General features: G+C 57.0%; 10 protein-coding genes across 10 annotated transcripts; 7 read left to right on the forward strand and 3 right to left on the reverse strand.

The window, feature by feature from the left end:
- Positions 1-158: 158 nt before the first annotated feature.
- On the reverse strand, positions 159-959 carry WHR41_04836 (uncharacterized protein; the record flags this gene model as incomplete). The annotated part of the gene is made up of 1 exon (XM_069373442.1): positions 159-959. The coding sequence occupies one exon, from the start codon at positions 957-959 to the stop codon at positions 159-161; it is 801 nt and encodes a 266-aa protein (XP_069229238.1).
- Positions 960-1,855: 896 nt separating this feature from the next.
- On the forward strand, positions 1,856-3,723 carry WHR41_04837 (uncharacterized protein). The gene is made up of 2 exons (XM_069373443.1): positions 1,856-2,604; positions 2,745-3,723. The coding sequence occupies exons 1-2, from the start codon at positions 1,887-1,889 to the stop codon at positions 3,326-3,328; spliced, it is 1,302 nt and encodes a 433-aa protein (XP_069229237.1). The 5' UTR covers positions 1,856-1,886; the 3' UTR covers positions 3,329-3,723.
- Positions 3,724-3,979: 256 nt separating this feature from the next.
- Positions 3,980-5,361, forward strand: WHR41_04838 (uncharacterized protein). The gene is made up of 2 exons (XM_069373444.1): positions 3,980-4,719; positions 4,784-5,361. Exons 1-2 carry the CDS (start codon positions 4,226-4,228, stop codon positions 5,181-5,183), a joined length of 894 nt encoding a protein of 297 aa, XP_069229232.1. The 5' UTR covers positions 3,980-4,225; the 3' UTR covers positions 5,184-5,361.
- Positions 5,362-6,023: 662 nt separating this feature from the next.
- WHR41_04839 (uncharacterized protein) lies at positions 6,024-6,863 on the reverse strand (the record flags this gene model as incomplete). Its single annotated transcript, XM_069373445.1, has 1 exon — positions 6,024-6,863. The coding sequence occupies one exon, from the start codon at positions 6,861-6,863 to the stop codon at positions 6,024-6,026; it is 840 nt and encodes a 279-aa protein (XP_069229231.1).
- A 200-nt stretch (positions 6,864-7,063) lies between these two features.
- WHR41_04840 (uncharacterized protein) lies at positions 7,064-7,883 on the forward strand. The gene is made up of 2 exons (XM_069373446.1): positions 7,064-7,354; positions 7,415-7,883. The coding sequence occupies exons 1-2, from the start codon at positions 7,137-7,139 to the stop codon at positions 7,683-7,685; spliced, it is 489 nt and encodes a 162-aa protein (XP_069229174.1). The 5' UTR covers positions 7,064-7,136; the 3' UTR covers positions 7,686-7,883.
- On the reverse strand, positions 7,728-8,726 carry WHR41_04841 (uncharacterized protein). Its single transcript, XM_069373447.1, has 2 exons — positions 8,535-8,726; positions 7,728-8,477 (listed from the first exon to the last, which is right to left on the reverse strand). Exons 1-2 carry the CDS (start codon positions 8,654-8,656, stop codon positions 8,183-8,185), a joined length of 417 nt encoding a protein of 138 aa, XP_069229175.1. The 5' UTR covers positions 8,657-8,726; the 3' UTR covers positions 7,728-8,182.
- A 1,106-nt stretch (positions 8,727-9,832) lies between these two features.
- WHR41_04842 (uncharacterized protein) lies at positions 9,833-10,732 on the forward strand (the record flags this gene model as incomplete). The annotated part of the gene is made up of 1 exon (XM_069373448.1): positions 9,833-10,732. One exon carries the CDS (start codon positions 9,833-9,835, stop codon positions 10,730-10,732), a length of 900 nt encoding a protein of 299 aa, XP_069229172.1.
- Positions 10,733-11,917: 1,185 nt separating this feature from the next.
- On the forward strand, positions 11,918-14,221 carry MET3 (Sulfate adenylyltransferase). Its single transcript, XM_069373449.1, has 3 exons — positions 11,918-12,276; positions 12,340-12,517; positions 12,572-14,221. Exons 1-3 carry the CDS (start codon positions 12,258-12,260, stop codon positions 14,100-14,102), a joined length of 1,728 nt encoding a protein of 575 aa, XP_069229173.1. The 5' UTR covers positions 11,918-12,257; the 3' UTR covers positions 14,103-14,221.
- Positions 14,222-14,675: 454 nt separating this feature from the next.
- WHR41_04844 (uncharacterized protein) lies at positions 14,676-15,929 on the forward strand (the record flags this gene model as incomplete). Its single annotated transcript, XM_069373450.1, has 1 exon — positions 14,676-15,929. One exon carries the CDS (start codon positions 14,676-14,678, stop codon positions 15,927-15,929), a length of 1,254 nt encoding a protein of 417 aa, XP_069229170.1.
- A 282-nt stretch (positions 15,930-16,211) lies between these two features.
- On the forward strand, positions 16,212-17,836 carry WHR41_04845 (uncharacterized protein; the record flags this gene model as incomplete). Its single annotated transcript, XM_069373451.1, has 3 exons — positions 16,212-16,919; positions 17,101-17,129; positions 17,210-17,836. The coding sequence occupies 3 exons, from the start codon at positions 16,212-16,214 to the stop codon at positions 17,775-17,777; spliced, it is 1,305 nt and encodes a 434-aa protein (XP_069229171.1). The 3' UTR covers positions 17,778-17,836.
- Between the last annotated feature and the right edge of the window lie 81 nt (positions 17,837-17,917).

Here is a 17,917-nt window from a genome sequence, read left to right on the forward strand (position 1 = left end):
GTTGGGATGTATACGATATCTTGGATACCCCTCTAGTAATGCGTAGCGTAATTCTCCTCAACGCAGGATTGTTGTATCATGAACGACTCGAAGCCCAATCGCGATGTTCGCGTGAATCTTGCGCATGTCTCCCTTTTCCATGCAACCGCTGCGGTCCACTAGACGCTATTCGTGTTGCCTTTGGGATCAACATGGACAAGTGACATTCTGCGAAGACGAACATGATGGTAGTTGATTGTCGCGATCCAATTGTAGATGACAAGAGCCCCAAGGAGCAGGGCGAGTGCAAGAAGAGTTACGACTGGGCCCAATATGGAAAAGACTGTGAACACGTATGAGGCCGCATGAAACCTGCTGTCCTCCTCGAGCTGATCCGTACTCAACCCCACCTGCATGGCGGATAGAACAACGGCAACGTACGCGAAGACAGTCAGCAGCCACCCGAAGTTCTCGCTGAGAAGGTCGCTGTAATGGCCATACTGTGTTTCGTAACCGCGAAATAGCGATGCTCCAGTCAAACGATAGATCATGTTGATACGTCCGAGACGTAGTTCGCCGTACCAGAAGCGCTTGTTGACGTTGTTGTAGATATCAGCTTCGCTCAGGAGTTGCTGGACGAGGATCTTCCAATTCTCCCAGGAGACTTGCTCTGGGAGCAGATTTAGTTCGCGAGCAATATGGTAGTCGCTTTCATACGCGATGAGCGCGGCGTACGACAACAAGAACCCAAAAGCACACGCCCGGAGTTCGTGCCTGCTGGGGCGGGCAGATTTTGAAACACACGAGCAGCTTGCGTTACACACGAGTCTCTTCTCCCAAAATTCTCTCCGGAGTAAGAATCGAGGAATCGGCTTCAAGAACATCTGAGACTTGATCCACAGGAGATGCATGTCCATTTGCTCCGTGATGACTATTTCTCGACCCATCAGCTTCTGGCGGTGCAAAGGGCGGGCAGGCATGGGACGGCCAGTCGTCCATAACCAGTTATGGATCTTATTCAGTCTTCGCACGTCTAGCTCGCGCAACAACAGGGATCCATGAGGATCGGAATCCAGGGAGGTTGGCACAGCCAGGTTGTCGTCCTTTGTCCGCCGAGATGCTGGTAGTAGCGGTAGGAACTCGTCTGTGCTTAGATTTGCGGAATGTGTGGATGGCACAGAAGGCGGATTGGTTGCATTTGCAAGTACGTCGCAGGAAAAGGGGACTTTGTTGTAGGCGTGAAGTCCAACAACATGGTTTGAGGTCGGCATGTCAGTTACTGGATAACGCGCTTCTGGACGAGTCTTGTCGCTTATTTGAATGAGGAGTTCGCCTGCCTATTCAGTCAACAGATCGATGATATTCCTTTGGTGTTGAGAATCCTCATAGGCCTGTAGCCGCCACGTAACGGATAGTCATTTGAGCACGCCGAAAGGCCAGTCCGCACCTCAAAGGAAGGCCCCCAAGGAAATGTAGGGTCAGGCTGAGCAGGCTGACGAGGCAACAGATCGAGCTGCGCTGCAAGATAGCCCCGGACGTCACACTGCAGCCGCAGTGTCGCATCAAAGGCATGCCGGGCGCTTTTGAAGGCTTAGCGCAGCCTCATGAGTGTTTTGAGAGATAGTCTTCTAGATGTCACGATTATCAAGGCGTAAAAGATAATGGGATGGTTAGTGACCATGCCGTAGATCTAATTCGTTATCTGCACATTGTTAGCAACCAACAATCAGTAGCACTGAGTATGGAGCCTGATGCATGTTGTTTCTCTCACTGTTAGCCGCGACAACAGCGCGGCGTACAAAAGCGGACAGCCCCACCTGCGACGTTGATTTTGAGTCCTTCGCAGGAACTCAAGCTTCAACTTTAAAACTATACTGAGTGACCACACGTTCGCATCAAAGCTCCAAATGACCCGCCCAGCCAAGCGTGCTCGCCTGTCTGAGTCGGCGGACGAGATATCGATGTCTAACAGCCCTGCCAAAGAAGACAAGCATTCCCTCTTCACCACCTGGGCCAAAGAGCGTGGCGTTGAAATCCACAATGTTGCGCCGCAGCAACTTCCCGGCCGCGGCCTAGGTCTGATGACCACCGCTCCGATCAAATCAGGATCTCGTATGATCTTCATACCCGAGAAAGCAATGTTCAAACCCGATACCGCAACCATCAAGCGCAGCACGCTCGATCGCGCCTCGCCGCAGGCCAAACTGGCCATCAGCGCTCTAGCGAAATTCTCCGCTCCTGCATCGGACCTTCGCACATGGGAAGCAACATGGCCGACGAAGCAGGACTTCGCCGCGAGCATGCCGCTATTGTGGCCACCGGAGCTGCTCGAGCACCTCCCACCTGCTGTCCTGCCACCATTCGAGCGCCAGAAGGCAGACTATGCGCGTGATTGGGAAGCCGTTAGCCCTGTGTGCGAGCAGAGGGGATGGGATGAAGTCGTGTTCCGCTATTACTGGTGTATTGTGAACAGCCGCTCGTTTCACTGGAAGCCATCTGCTGGAAGGGCAGGAAGCATGGTGCTGTGTCCGTTTGTGGACTACATGAACCATGGGCCGACAGGCTCTGGCTGTTATGTAGCCCAGAATGGAAAAGGGTATGAAGTGACTGCAGAGCGGGATTATGGTAAGTGAGATGCTTTTCTGTTGCTCTTTTCCGTTGCGACTAGGATGTTCCTGATCTACCGATGCTTCGCCCTTTGGGTGACAACAGGTGAGCAATGACCTTTGTCAACGCAGTATCAAGCTGACATAATCCTTTTGTAGACGCCGGTGAAGAAGTCTTAGCGACGTATGGGGCTCATTCCAACGACAAGCTGCTTGTGCATTATGGTTTCATCTGCGCCTCTCCAATGCAACACGCAAGCCCGGACGACGAGATACGTCTAGACCATGCGGTCATTCCCCACCTCTCCGAAGAAACCAAATCGCAATTACAAGACGTTGGCTTTCTAGGTGGATACGCCCTTTTGCCGTCAGAGTATCCTTGCGATCGGACTGATTCTGCCAAGAAGGCCAACGGATGCGCTGCAAAATGCCGACAACCCTGGGATATCTGCTTCAAGACTCAAGTCGCCGTACGTGCGGTGCTACTGACGGCAAATGAATGGGAGTACTTTGTGTCAAACGGTGAGGACCTGAGTGGAGACAAATCTGCTGCCGTCAGGAAGTGGTTGCAGCCGCATCTGCAGAGCCTACGGACAGAGGCTATCGAGAAACAAGGCCAGCTCGAGAAGCTTGGCGAGGCAATCAAGGAGGAACACGCTCTTGCCGCCTCGATGCTTAGAGAAAGGTGGAGCCAAATCTCTGTCCATCTAGGCCACTACATCGACAGCGATCCCCAAACATGAAAGGTAAATCTGGCGTATGCGCCAAGAGTCTGCGCTCAGGTTAATCAGCGACAAGCCTGCATTTACTAGGATCCTTCGAAATAGCCAAAATGTTTTCCGGCTTGGCTCCTATCCGCCAAGAGCGTCGCGACAATTGCAACAAGGGTGCGGTGATGTGGCTGATAAAGTTGAGATCGAATGAGGTCGTATTCTTGGAAAGTGTGTCGAGAACGCAGCTATTAGCGAGGCTTATCTTGATGCTCTGGGCGCCAGTCCTGATGCACACCACTGTTTTCGTACCTCCCGCAGGTGGCATTCGCATCGGAGGCCTGCTCCAACAAACTTAGTCTGTCGGAGTAGCCCATCTTGACCGCAGACATCCGCGTCGGGCAAGGCCGAGATCGACCACATGGCGGGCGTTCTGATCCTGCGCAGGCTTTAAGAGAACCGCGAACTAAATGTCAAACGCCCGTCGTGAAATGAACGGTTTTCGAAAGCTCATCACGGTCCGCAATAAGGTCGTGCCTGTGGTGCAGTGCATGGGCTGGTGTTGCGGGCCGGCGCTTGAGACCGCAAACAGGACGTTTCATGGAGATCACCTCTTGGCACGCTTTTTGTGGAGAACCGCTTCTTCAACTCGACACAGCGACTGTCGCAGATCTGAGTATCTCGTAGTCAGTCCTGCCAACATGCGCTCGCGCACGCCCAACAACGGGCTGGATTTCAGACCACAAGGGTGCCGTTGGATCATGCATAGGCAAAGAATACTTTCAGGTATAAGTACTTCACGCTCTGCCCTACCCTAGGGCTTTCTCTCCATCCATTCACTCTCTTCACAAGCTGGTCCTTGCCTAACTATCCCTGTCGTTCTCTTCGATCCAATCACATCTCATATACCTGTCTTCCTATTCGAGCAAAATGGTTACCGTCAAGAACGTCCTCGTCGCCGCCACCTGCGTGGCTACTGCGCTGGCCGCACCCTCGCAGGCCTCCAAGCGTCAATGGGGTGGATGGGGCGGCAACGGTGGTAACTGGGGCCAGCCTCAGGGTCAGAATGGCGGTTGGGGCCAGGGCCAGACCGGTGGCTCTGCTGCTGGATCCTCCAACGTCCCCAGCACGACTGGTCAGGCCCAGTCCTCTGGCAACACCGGTAGCACTGGCGCCGTTGACGCCGGCAACTCCGGCTCTGCCAACAACTCTGGCAGCGCTGGCAGCAGCAACCTCGCTGCCGTCTCCGGCGAGACCCTGACCAGCTCCAGCAGCGGCCAGAAGGGCGACTACTACTACTCTCACTGGGTGGAGAACGACTCCAGCGCCACGATGACCATCGACGGCGGCTCCTACTCTCTCGAGTGGACTGAGGGCGCCGGCAACGTCGTTTCTGGCCTCGGCTGGAACCCTGCCTCTGCCAAGTATGCTCGCACACCTCATCTAACCTCACTTTCCCTTGTCGCAACCGACTAACGACCCTCCCAGGACTGTCACCTACGAGGCTGACGTGCAGGCCAGCGGCAACTGGTACCTGTCCCTCTACGGCTGGACCAAGTCCCCGCTCGTCGAGTTCTACGTCGTCGAGGCCTTCGGCAGCTACGACCCCAGCTCCGGCGCCACCTCCATGGGAACCGCTGAGATCGACGGCGGCACCTACACCCTCCTCCAGACCACTCGCGAGAACAAGCCCTCCATCGAGGGCACCTCGACCTTCCAGCAGTACTGGGCCGTCCGTGGCGAGCACAGGACCAGCGGCAGCATCGACTTCGGTGCTCACATCGACGCCTGGAAGGGTGTTGGCCTCGACCTCGGCAGCTTCGACTACATGATTCTGGCCACTGAGGGCTACCAGAGCAGTGGTTCCTCCACCGTCACCGTCTCCTAGATGTGATCATGAGGATGATGGGGATGAGGCTGGGGGGCTCGGAAGGGTCTGGCATGGGTCAATTCGTGATTGGAAGGGATTATTCGACCTTCGTCCACTCCTTTGATACCTAGCTGTAGTCGGCATCTATGAATAGTATTCGTTGGTTGCAGCAATAAAGGAGCTCCAATTTATCCCGTTTGATGCTTGAACTGTCCATCTCGCAGTTCGCAGGTCGTTTGTTTCGTCAAGTTGCTTGGAAGATACTGATGGTTTTCGGAGTGAAGCCTGAGTGAAAGCTGGCAATAAATCTACCATGTTTCTTCAATAATAAGAACAGTGAGTGAAAGGGGAGAGGCAGGAGGCCTCAAGCCCAATCTCCAATGGATACTAGTTCTCACTATAGGGTTAGGGTTGGGGTAAACGAAACCTGGTTAATAGACGAGCTCCAGAAAACGTCTCTGAATCTCCAAGCATCGAGCAACGTCTTCAAACATATCATGTCACATTGATGTTTGTTCTCTCGATCTTCAGTTGCCAGACGGACTTCCTATATCCTGTGACGAGTTCGAAAACACAGGTGGGCAATAGGACGATCATTTGCTCGTGCTCATAGAGCGTAACAGAACACACCACAATGTGACTCCATGAAGACCCAACGTTCAGACGAAAACTCCAAAGACCACTGAACGAGAATGCAAAGAAACGAGATTAGTCTCTATAGTGGTTTTGAAAGCTGTGGGATCGATAGCTTCGAAGGACGGAGTATCCCATCTTGGTATCAAATATTTTAACACAGGGTATCATATCTATCAATGCAAAGTGGCCGGAAGGCCGACCATATCAATCGTCAAGACTACTTTACTTCATCTCATTCGCTCTATTATCTTCCATGTCCTGTCGGACCTCTCCTTTGCTCTTGCGTTTCTTCTTCTTCTCCTTCTTCGGTATGGGGCCATTGAGCAGCGCTTCGAAAGTCTCATGATTGCTTCTTGGCCCATGTTTCTTCTTACCTGCCTCCGCGGATGCAGCTGCAGCGCCTTCCTCCTCTGTGCCTGCTGCACGGGTGTCTGCAGGGCTTTGCTTCGCCATCTTCCGCTCCACACGACGCGCGTGCTTCGCGGCCTTCTTTTCAGCCTTTGAGCCCGGCGTCGATTCCTCGTCGCTAGCATCATCTGCCTTGACAACGGGGACCGACGGCTCCTCCGCTCTCATCCTCTTCGCCATGCCAGCGAACCGATTCTGACTTCCATACTGCGCGCTCGCCTCAAATTCCTCAGCTTTCCGTTTCGCACTCGCGGTCTGCGCAGTGGCTCTATCCTGTCGTGCCTGGTCGTACTTGTCGTTCCCTGATAATCCGTGCTTGATGAACCTCGCCGCAGCGTCTTTGTCCAGAGTCGCGTTACGCTGTGCCGGCCCGCTTTCCGCCTCTTTGATCTTCTGAAAGTATGATCGCACACGCATGATCTCCTGCACGACTGGATGTTCCTTCACATTTGAGCCGTTGAGCCGCAGATACGAGAAAAGCACTGAGTCGATCGCGTACGTGGCCAGCACGTAGAGTTTCGCTTTGTCCAGCAAGGGCAGTTTTGATGTGCTCGATGAGAGGGATGCATTGAGGAGAGGCGCGAGTGACGTTTCCAAGTCGTCAATGCTCCCACTCATGTCATCGACAAGCTCCTTGACATCTGAAGAATCCATAGTGAAATTGTTGTTTGTCGTGTCAGTCGCGAACGCCTGTTGATTTCGCGATGGACGGTTTCTAGAATTTCAAGATGGCTTCCAGCCCGGAAGCGCGAGCGAAAGCGAACCGAGGGACCGAAAGCCAACCAATCAGCACCACAGGATTCCCATGTTCCCGCTTCTTCGCCGCTTCTAACATCATTCTATGTTACCACCGCTGCCCGTACCCTCGCCTCCTTCAGCTAAACGCATCTCCAAACCAAACCCGCCAACACATTCACATCACCAAATATGCCTCGCCAGTCCCGCGGTCCCGCCTCTGCGCCCAAGCGCCCCACGGCGCCCACTCCCCAAACCCGCGCCGCTCCCCAGCAGCCCGCGCAAGCTCGCCAGGCCAGCACCGTCGCTCAGCCTCCCGCAAACCAGCACGCTCCTCCGCCTCCCCAGCAGGCCGCGCCCGCCTCCAGCGGTGGCAGCGGTCTCTTCGGCCAGATGGCCAGCACCGCCGCGTAAGCCTTTTCCCAATCTACCTTGCCACTCCCACACTCCTAGCTAACACCTCCCCTCAGCGGTGTCGCAGTCGGCTCCTCGATCGGCCACGCCGTGGGCGGCTGGTTCAGCGGCGGCTCAAGCGCGCCCGTAGCGCCCGCCGACCAGCCCGTGGCTCAGGCGGACAACGGCGCGATGGCGATGAACTCGCAGTACCAGCCGCCGGCGGTCTGCGCGCAGGACGTCAGCAACTTCCGCTCCTGCATGGACCAGAACCAGGGCGACCTGACCATCTGCGGCTGGTATCTGGACCAGCTGAAGGCTTGCCAGGCTGCGGCTAGCAAGTACTAGATGGAAGAAAGAGAGGAAGAGAAGCTGTATATTGGAATGAAGTCGAGAAGGAATTGAGTTTATTGGCATCACTAGTGGAATACCTGCATATGGAGGATAGCGTGTAAAAGAATTGATGGAGGCCTTTCTCTGCTCATACACAAATAATACATTAAGCGTCGGCTCACCCTGTGGCTTTGCGCCTGGGTACCTCAAAAAGGCCCTTTGAATCAACAGTGCCCGCGAGATGTAAGAAGTGATGTATTCCATTTTGGCGAGCATGCCTGCAATACTTGCAAGCAACTATCTCGATTCTCTCACATCTCGTATGCGAAGACCGTGAGGGATATCCCGGTGACGCTTGTCCAACCTCGAGAGGTGGACCGAATCAATCGAGAAAAGCCTGTGCCTTTGAGGTGTTCGTGGGTGTTCCCTGCCAGTTCATAGAGCATCCATTCCTCCGTGCGCCTTTCAAAGAACGCCGACATCGTGTCAGTCATCCCATTTCTTCCAATTCCTCAGTCCTCGTTCAGTAGATCGTCGAGGTCGTCATCGTCCCAGCCGCCCTTGCGCCTGTGCACCGTCACCTTCTCGGTCTCCTGCTGCTGCTCACTGACAGCTTCCAAAATGCTCTTGAGTTGCTCCTCGTTCACTTTCTGCCTCAGCTGGCCGCTGCGGGCCAGCATGATCAGACGGTTCTCGACATCTTCGGCTCGGGAGGCTTTCACCAGACGAATGCGCCCGATGCGGTCGGCGGCTGCGGGCTCGAGGATTTGTTGCAGGATCGAGGCGCGGATTTCAGCTTCGCGTTTTCTAAAAGGTAGGGGAAATTAGTTGTCGGGTGTGAAATATTTTGGCGCGAAGACTCACTGTGCCTGCTGCTTCTGCTCCTGCTCCTCGCCGCCACCTCCACCACCACCGCTAGGACCAGCCTGCGACTGCAACTGCTGCTTTCTCGCCGAGCGGATCGCTGCTAACTCGTCGTCTGCCATGTTGTGTGGTGTGCCGTGGTGACTGACGTGCGGAGATCACGTGCTATAGTGGGCTGTGCTGGGCTTGCTCTGAAGACGCGGGCGCGGGCGCGGCCGGCTTCGGGCGAGCGCCAGGCAGCCAGCCTGCCCCTCCCGCTCGCACAGCACGCCTCACCAACCCGTGCCACCAAGGGCAAAGGAGGGGTTGGAAACCCAAGATCCCCTCAGGCTTCCAGCAGATCTAGCTCGACAGCTTACCGCCACCCGAAGCAACAAAGAGCAGCCTCCCCACGATCTCCGACCCAGTCACTGCACTCCGCGATGGCGTGCGAACATCACACGGCGACGCACGTTTCGTCTTCATGATGCGGGATTGCGATGATGGCAGCGCAGGGTCGGAGCACCTCAGCGAGCACGCGAAGGATGGCACGCCCTCTCGATCCCTGACGTCCTCCCGGGCCTGCCGAGCGCAAGAGCCGCAAACGTCGCTGGGCCAGCAGCCCAATCTCGCCGCCGGCGTGGAGCGCGTCGAGACTTCGCGTGGACGGTGGGTGGGCTCTGTCACTGCTGTGGACCACGGCGAACTCGGAAATAGGAGGCTGCTTTCACCGACAACACGACTCAGACGCGAACAATGGCCCCGGCGCTCGCATGGCATTGCTCTGTTATGCGTGGGCGGCACTCGGCTGGCTTTGATGATGATGATGAGCTAGGATTCAGAACATTCTACGCGCCAACGGGTCTCGGCCCTGCAGACAGACTCGCCATCGGAATCGACGCTGATCAAGCCGTCGGACTGCTCTGGGAACGGCCTGGCGATTTCTGTCATCATTTGCTCTGTGCCTAAGGCACGTTTAGCGCGGGCCGTGGTCGTCGGCCAATCAGCGCTGACACAGGGTCCGCTTTGCGATTGCGTGCTCGAAAGAAAACTGATGCAAGCCGCCGTTGATTTCAAAGGCGTGATTATGGCCCACGGCAGTGCCGTGACCGGCGCCTGCGATATAGGCAAGTCTTGGGTTTCCTTTCCTTTCTCCTCGACATCCCTCTCCGTGACTGTTCTCCTCGTGTGGCACTCTAATCCAGGCGCTGTCAATCTATATACGCGACGCTCGTCCATTCCATTGTCCATACACCCGTAACCGCCACGTTCTCAACGAGACAGTCTTCTCCGGATCTGCCCACTCTCTCTCATTCACAATGGCTTACCGTCGACGCTCTACATCCTCGAACGGCGACGCTGAGTCTGGATATGCCAGCGGCTCTTCCACTGCCAGCCTGCCCGACGTCTACTTCACGAGGCCTCACCTCAAGTACATCAACGCACAATTGAGCAAACTCGAGCCCGTCGATGTCCTGAAATGGTGCATGACGACATTTCCTCGCCTGTTCCAAACATCTGCTTTCGGCTTGACTGGTCTTGCAATCATGGACATGGTTTCCAAGCTGGACACTGTGATCAAACCTGACATCGATCTGATCTTCCTCGACACCCTCTACCACTTCAAGGAGACTCTTGAGCTCGTTGACCGCGTCCGTGAGCAATACCCTCACCTGAAGATCCACGTCTACAAGCCTGCTGGGTGCGACACCACTGCCGACTTCGAAGCCAAGCACGGCGAACGCCTCTGGGAGACGAACGATGAGCTCTACGACGCCGTCGCCAAGGTCGAGCCTGCCGCCCGTGCCTACCAAGAACTCGACGTCAAGGCCGTCCTGACTGGTCGTCGCCGCACCCAGGGCGGCAAGCGTGGTGACATCGACATCGTTGAGGTCGACGACCAGGGTCTGATCAAGATCAACCCGCTCGCCAACTGGTCTTTCAAGGAGGTTCAGGCCTACATCAAGGACAACAACGTCCCGACCAACTCTCTCCTTGACCAGGGCTACCGCTCCGTTGGCGACTGGCACTCAACCCAGCCCGTGACCGACTCGGAAGACGAGCGTGCCGGCCGCTGGAAGGGCAAGAACAAGACCGAGTGCGGCATCCACAACAAGCGTTCCCGCTACGCCATGTTCCTGCAGGAGCAAGAGCAGAAGCGTCAGCAGGAGCTGAGCGACGCCATCACCAACGGCCTCAACATCCCTGCCAACGCTTAATGTCGTCTTGTCCATGATCAAGACAATTTTTCATTTTTGTTTCAACGAGTATAACGACACTCGAAAAGGGTCGGACGATATTAGATGACCTTGGGCATCGGCGTTTTTTAAGCTGCGTTCAGCTGGGGCTTATAGGAGTAATGATGGAACGGGAAAATACCTTGGGATCAGCATTTTAGCATCGGCGTTTGACGGATACAGCGATCATGATTTTATTTTCAGAAGGATGATATGGGAAGGTGAGAGAGTGGCGAGAGGCTGGGCATATGCCTACAAAAGAAGCGAGCAGTTCTCCACGGAGACAGAAAGTTGATAAACCTACACAGGCTGCCCACGAGCAGTCCTAAACAATAAAATAAAAACAATGAAAACATTCGAAACACGCATTCTCAGTGGCACATACATTGCGATCAGCAAGGGCGACTTCGCGTCCGTCAGATCGTTATCCGCTGCTGGTAACCCTGCTGCACATCACACAGGCACAATGGAAGTCGCTATCTTTCACGTCGATTAGTAGCTGGCGATCAGCAATGGCACACGTGGTGCATGAGTACTGTAATCCGTGGTTCTCCGCGACGACGAGGATGGATTTTCGGCAGCGTGATCACGCCATCGCTGGGCGCTGAAGAGTGCGTCAAGAACACCAGACGGAATGGAACACGTCGCAGTCACAAACATTCATGAACACTGTGATCGAGAAATGTTGACCAAGCAGTGCATCCGCCGTGCACAGGGCATATGAGATCGGTCAGGGTGACGCGAGGTTGACAGGCACTCGCTCGCACAGATGCCGACGAAGAGGTGAGGTGGTGAGGCGCTCGCGTCTCCACACCGGCGCTGGCTGGCAGGGCTCGGCGGGCTGAGTGGATGCTAGCAGCCATCACGCCATCGCTGGCTGACGAGCGAGACGAAGCAGACGACCTGCCCGCCGTCTGGCACAAATTGCACAGTCGCTCGCAGGGCTGGCAGCGCAGTGCGAACCACGTGCATCCCGTGCTGCAGTCCAAAACGATCATCGCATCCAAAACGCGGGCGCAATCGACACGAAACTCGCCTCCCCAGCGCCGCGCAGGCCCCGTCGTCATCAGCCAGCGGGCCTCGCACGCTTCTGCCGCGTCGCCGCGGTCGGTGCTGATCCCGTACCTGCAGACGCAGCGCTGCCAGCCTGCCTCTGCGCCAGACAACCGCCCCGGCCTAGATAATTTTTCCCAGGGCGCGCTCGGCGCATTGTTCAGCAGTCGTCTGTTCGAGAAGCCCTCGCGCGCTCCCTAAATCGTTGATCTGCCTACCGCCGTTAGCGGTGCCCCAGTTTCAACCGACCGCCCGATACACCTCCGGGCCCCATTGGCACTTCCTCCCACTATCCCCCGCGCTCTCGTCGACAAATCACCCTTGCCTCGCTCCCGACTTTAGACTTTCCTGACGTACCTGTTCCTCTTTCTCTTTCGTTTGCATAGCTGGGAGAAAAGTTCCTCCAGGAGTTTCTTTTTTTCTACCCACATTCACATCACATCCGTTGGACAAAATGGCCAACTCTCCCCACGGTATGCGCGGGCTGCAACGAGAACGTTCGACTCCAGGGTGGGCAAGCTGACACCCACCTCCAGGTGGTATCCTCAAGGACCTCATCGCCCGCGATGCCCCTCGCCGCGACGAGCTGGCCGCTGAGGCCGAGAAGCTCCCCGCCGTCGTCCTGAACGAGCGCCAGCTTTGCGATCTCGAGCTCATCATCAACGGTGGTTTCTCCCCTCTTGAGGGTTTCATGAACGAGAAGGACTACAATGGGTCAGTTGTGCCCTGAGAGAATGAAACAGAAGAGCTCGCACTGACTGGACCCAGTGTCTGCGAGAACAACCGTCTCGCCGACGGCAACCTCTTCTCCATGCCCATCAACCTCGACCTTTCTGAGGAGGAGGTCAAGAAGACCGGAATCAAGGCCGGCGCCCGCATTGTCCTCCGTGACTCCCGCGACGACCGCAACATCGCCATCCTGACCGTCGACGACGTCTACAGGCCCGACAAGGCCAAGGAGGGCAAGCTCGTCTTCGGCGGCGACGCTGAGCACCCCGCCATCAAGTACCTGAACAACACCGCCGGCGACATCTACGTCGGTGGTAAGGTCGAGGCCATCCAGCGCCTCATGCACTACGACTACGTCGGCCTCCGCTACACCCCTGCGGAGCTCCGCCTCCACTTCGAGAAGCTCGGCTGGTCCAAGGTCGTCGCTTTCCAGACCCGCAACCCCATGCACCGCGCTCACCGTGAGCTGACCGTCCGCGCCGCCCGCCAGAGGCAGGCCAACGTCCTCATCCACCCCGTCGTCGGTCTCACCAAGCCTGGTGACATCGACCACTTCACCCGTGTCCGTGTCTACCAGGCCCTCATGCCCCGCTACCCCAACGGCATGGCCGTCCTCGGTCTGCTTCCCCTCGCCATGCGCATGGGTGGTCCCCGTGAGGCCATCTGGCACGCCATCATCCGCAAGAACCATGGTGCCACCCACTTCATTGTCGGCCGTGACCACGCCGGTCCCGGCAGCAACAGCAAGGGCCAGGACTTCTACGGCCCTTACGACGCCCAGGACGCCGTCGAGAAGTACCGCGACGAGCTCGGCATCGAGGTCGTCCCCTTCCAGATGATGACCTACCTGCCCGACAACGACGAGTACAAGCCCGTCGACGAGGTGCCCAAGGACGTCCGCACCCTCAACATCTCCGGCACCGAGCTCCGCAAGCGCCTGCGCAGCGGCGCCGACATCCCGGAGTGGTTCTCCTACCCCGAGGTCGTCCGCGTGCTCCGCGAGTCCCACCCGCCCCGCAACAAGCAGGGCTTCACCATCTTCCTGACCGGCTTCACCAACTCCGGCAAGGACGCCATCGCGCGTGCCCTCAACGTCACCCTCAACCAGCAGGGCGGCCGCAGCGTGTCCCTCCTCCTCGGCGAGACCGTGCGCTCCGAGCTCTCCTCCGAGCTCGGCTTCAGCCGCGAGGACCGCGAGAAGAACATCCACCGCATCGGCTTCGTCGCCTCCGAGCTGACCAAGTCCGGCGCCGCCGTCATCGCCGCGCCCATCGCGCCCTTCAAGTCCTCGCGCGTCGCCGCCCGCGAGATCGTCGAGAAGTTCGGCTCCTTCTTCCTCATCCACGTCGCCACCCCGCTCGACGTCTGCGAGAAGACTGACAAGCGTGGCATCTACGCCGCCGCCCGCAAGGGCGACATCAAGGGCTTCACGGGCGTCGACGACCCCTACGAGGCGCCGGAGGGCAAGGAGGCGGATCTCGTTGTTGACTTGAGCAAGGAGACTGTCAGGACTGCGGTGCACCAGATCGTGCTGCTGCTCGAGTCGTCGGGTCTGCTGGACCAGCTTTAGATTGGGGGGTGTTGCTGTTGTGATGAATACATGAAATGAAATAAGATTTTGACCGGGAAGAGATAGAGGTGGAAAAAGAATCTGGATTATAAAAAAGCAATACACTTTCTGTTCCGTCAGTTGTCGATACGTGAGGTGTGAGGGCCTCTCACATTCTTCTTGAAACAGGTGTCGTGGTTTGGAAAGATTATCAGGCCCGGCGATGCAATTGACATTTTCCAGCTTGATTAGTCCCAACTAGACAGATCTTTGTACATGCATGTTGAAGTGTGGTGTTGTACGTATCGTTAGTTCACATGGCATCACTTGGTCGCGGATGCGATGCAGCCTGAGGCACTCACGCCTGCGCTTGCGCTTTGGCTCTCCAACTTTCCCGCTCCACCAAGGTGCTCTCTTCGAACATCTTACCTGCTATTAACGGCACTTCCCCAACCAGCTCCCACTGGACAGACCCTCAGCTCCCTGACTCCCCTGCTACGATTCGTGTGAACCTAACACACCGTCTATTCCAATCACCCTGCTTCTTCACAGCACGCGCATCGCACAACCTCATACTCTCGCCATCCCTCAGCCATGGGCAAACGCAGACGCGAGCGCGACAGGCCCAAAGCCGGCCCAAACGACCTCTACAACCCCAACAAGCGCGTGCAGCTCACCTACGGCGACGAAGACGAGTCGGAAGCCGACTCAAGCGGCCTGCCGGAGCAGCCTCCACTCAACCTCCCCGCCGCAGCGAAACTGGATTCACCAGCTTCGGCCGCGCAACCCAGCGACGCCCGCGACAGCGAAGCAAACACAAGCGAACCCACCTCAAAACGCCCCTCTCGCGACCCCAGCCGCAAACCCAATGCCAAACCTGGCCGCAACTCAGCGACGAACCAGAAGCCCGCGCTCGGCTCTCTGGCGTACCAGTTTGAGGGGGACGACGACGATGATGACGGCGCGGACTACCCCAGCGAGGAAGACGAGGCGATGGCGTACCTCAAAGCCGTGCGGTCGGAGCGCCAGGGCATGCCAGCCGTTCTGCGGGTTGCAGAAGAGCGCAGCGGTCGGGATCCTGATTATGAGGTTGGGGATAGTCGTGGGTTCTATGTTGAGGATTGTTATATCGCGCGGCCGGCGCTGGGGCCGTCAGCCCCAGTGAAGACGACGGTTACGCCGAGGCAGGCGTATACGAGGGTGCTGGGGAGGCGGTTTGAGGCGATGCGGGAGCGTTTGAAGGGACCTCCTCCGGCGAGTGTCGAGGGGTCTGGAAAGGAGGGGAGCAGACCTTTCCTGAACCCTAAAGGTGGCAGGGAGGCTTACACTGAGTGTGTGAGTATCGTGAAGAGCAGCTCACCGTCACTCGACCAACTATACGCGCTGTCTCAGGAAGACACGCTGAGCACGCTGGAGCTGATCCAGAAGCACTTTTTCAAACGAGGTGAGACCCTCAGCAACCACGTCAGCGCATGGATATGGGCCCTCCTTGCGAAGCTCGACGTCGTCGGCACGATGAACAACGACGAGGTTTTCGTGCTTAGAGACCTGGGTAAGCGGGCTCTGGTCATCCAAATCTCATTCAGCGATGCCGCAATGGCTGCGCAACTAGAGGAGCTCGCACGTGCAGAAGCGGGATCTGAATCTGACGGGAGCGCTTCGCCTGCAAGTGAGGAGCCGCAGACAGCGGCATCAGGAGAGACTGATAGTGCAGATTCGCCTGCCATGCCGAAGCAGGATCCGGAGAACACGCTTGCCACTCTCGACATGATCATAACAATTGTAGGGGAGTTCTACGGCCAGCGAGATCTACTCGACTCCAGACGCTCGTGGGATCCAGAAGAGTGAGTTCGCCGAAATGGTCGTCTGTCAATAGCCGCGACGTTACCCGTCGGCTAGTGCGGAGAGATGCCCGCTTGACTGCAGCTGGAGCTCCGCTGCGGAGATCTGTACAGTGCGTGCCCTCGTATGTGACTTGCAGGGCGCGCGATTGCCGACTTGCTGTTATCTGCTCGGTAGGTAGATTCATCATTTTCGTCTCGTCGAGTCACCCTGTATCAAAGACCTTTTCTGTTTCAGAAATCAAGACCAAGAAATTCCCCTATCACAACCCTACCAACATACACCACCATGCCCAGCATCTCAGAAATCGCCAATGAACACCGCCCCGACCTATCCAAATATGAATCCCTCTACAAACACTTCCACGCCAACCCCGAGCTCTCCAACCAAGAGAAAGAAACCGCCGCCCGCTGCGTCGCCGAGCTAGAATCCATCTCCCCGGACTTCAACATCAAACCCAGCATCGGCGGCCACGGCCTCGCCGCCACCCTCGCCAATGGCCCCGGCCCAACCGTCCTCCTGCGCGCCGACTTCGACGCCCTCCCCATCCAAGAGCGCACCGGCCTCCCCTACGCCAGCACCAAGCGCATGCGCGACGCCGACGGCGCCGAGAAACCCGTCATGCACGCCTGCGGCCACGACATGCACACCACCTGCCTCCTCGGCGCGGCCGAGACCCTCGCTGCTTCTCGCGGCGAATGGTCAGGGACTCTGGTCCTCGTCTTCCAGCCGGCCGAGGAGCGCGGGACGGGCGCGCAGGCGATGGTCGACGAAGGCTTGTATGATCCGAAGCGGCACGGGGTTCCGGTGCCGGATGTGGTTCTGGGCGCGCATGTTATGCCGCATCGCGCGGGTGTGATTGGGACGCGCAAGGGCCTGATCATGAGTGCGGCGGATAGTATGAGGGTTACGATGCATGGGAGGGGCGGGCATGCGAGTATGCCGCATAGGCTGGTGGATCCGGTTGTTATGGCTGCTAGTACTGTCATGAGGCTTCAGGGTAAGGGTTTCGAGGGATGGGGATTGGGGGTTGGGTATTTGAGCTGACTGGGTTGTAGTATGTTTCGCTTCGATCGGGAGGCGTTTTGAATCAGTTCCTTCGGGGTCGATGGGCTTTCTCAAGACATTGGGAGCGGTTGAGATTTGAACAGTGATCGATTGGCTAACTCGTTTTGTCCAGACGATCGTCAGCCGCGAGGTCGACCCGTGAGTCGAGCCTTCTCCCCATCCGATATCAATCCAGAGTCGTCCTCACACCAAACCAAACACTAACACCCGCTCCCCAGCTACGACACCGCCGTCGTAACCTGCGCCAGCATCCAAGCCGGCGATGCAGAGAACGTCGTCATCGACGACGCGCGCCTCGCTATCGACGTGCGCACCACGAACCCGACAACCCGCAAAAAGACCCTTGCCAGCATCCGCCGCATCGTCGCCGCCGAAGCCCTCGCCGGCAACGCCGTCAAAGACCCCACCTTCCAAGTCACCCGCTCCTTCCCGCTGACGATCAACGACGCCAAAATCACCGAGAAGCTCGAGTCCTCGTTCAGCGCGCACTTCCCCACGGACCGCCATCATTATGTCACGAGCGTATCGCAGCTGGCGGGGAGCGAGGATTTTAGTATTTTGGCGAGTGCGGTTGAGAAGCCGTATAGTTTTTTCGTGTACGGGGGGACGGATCCGGAGAAGTGGGATCAGGCGGAGAGGGAGGATAGGTTGATGGAGGATGTGCCTGTCAATCATAGTGGGTTGTTTGCGCCGGTGATTCAGCCCACGCTGAAGACGGGGTTGGATGGGTATGTTATTGCGGCGTTGACTTGGTTGGTGAAGGGGTCGGGGGAGATTCCTGTCTGAGTTCATGTAGGGTTAACTGTAGCATGACATGTATATGCGTTCTCGTGGTTCAGCCAGGATTATTTGGATCGCACTGCCAAAATCCACGTGAGATGTAAGGAATGTCAAGTCGTGGAAACGGATGGGTTTGTGATATAATA

This window comes from Cladosporium halotolerans (assembly GCF_011745625.1).
Source record: "Cladosporium halotolerans strain TM138-S3 chromosome Unknown Sca16, whole genome shotgun sequence".
Classification (NCBI taxonomy): domain Eukaryota; kingdom Fungi; phylum Ascomycota; class Dothideomycetes; order Cladosporiales; family Cladosporiaceae; genus Cladosporium; species Cladosporium halotolerans.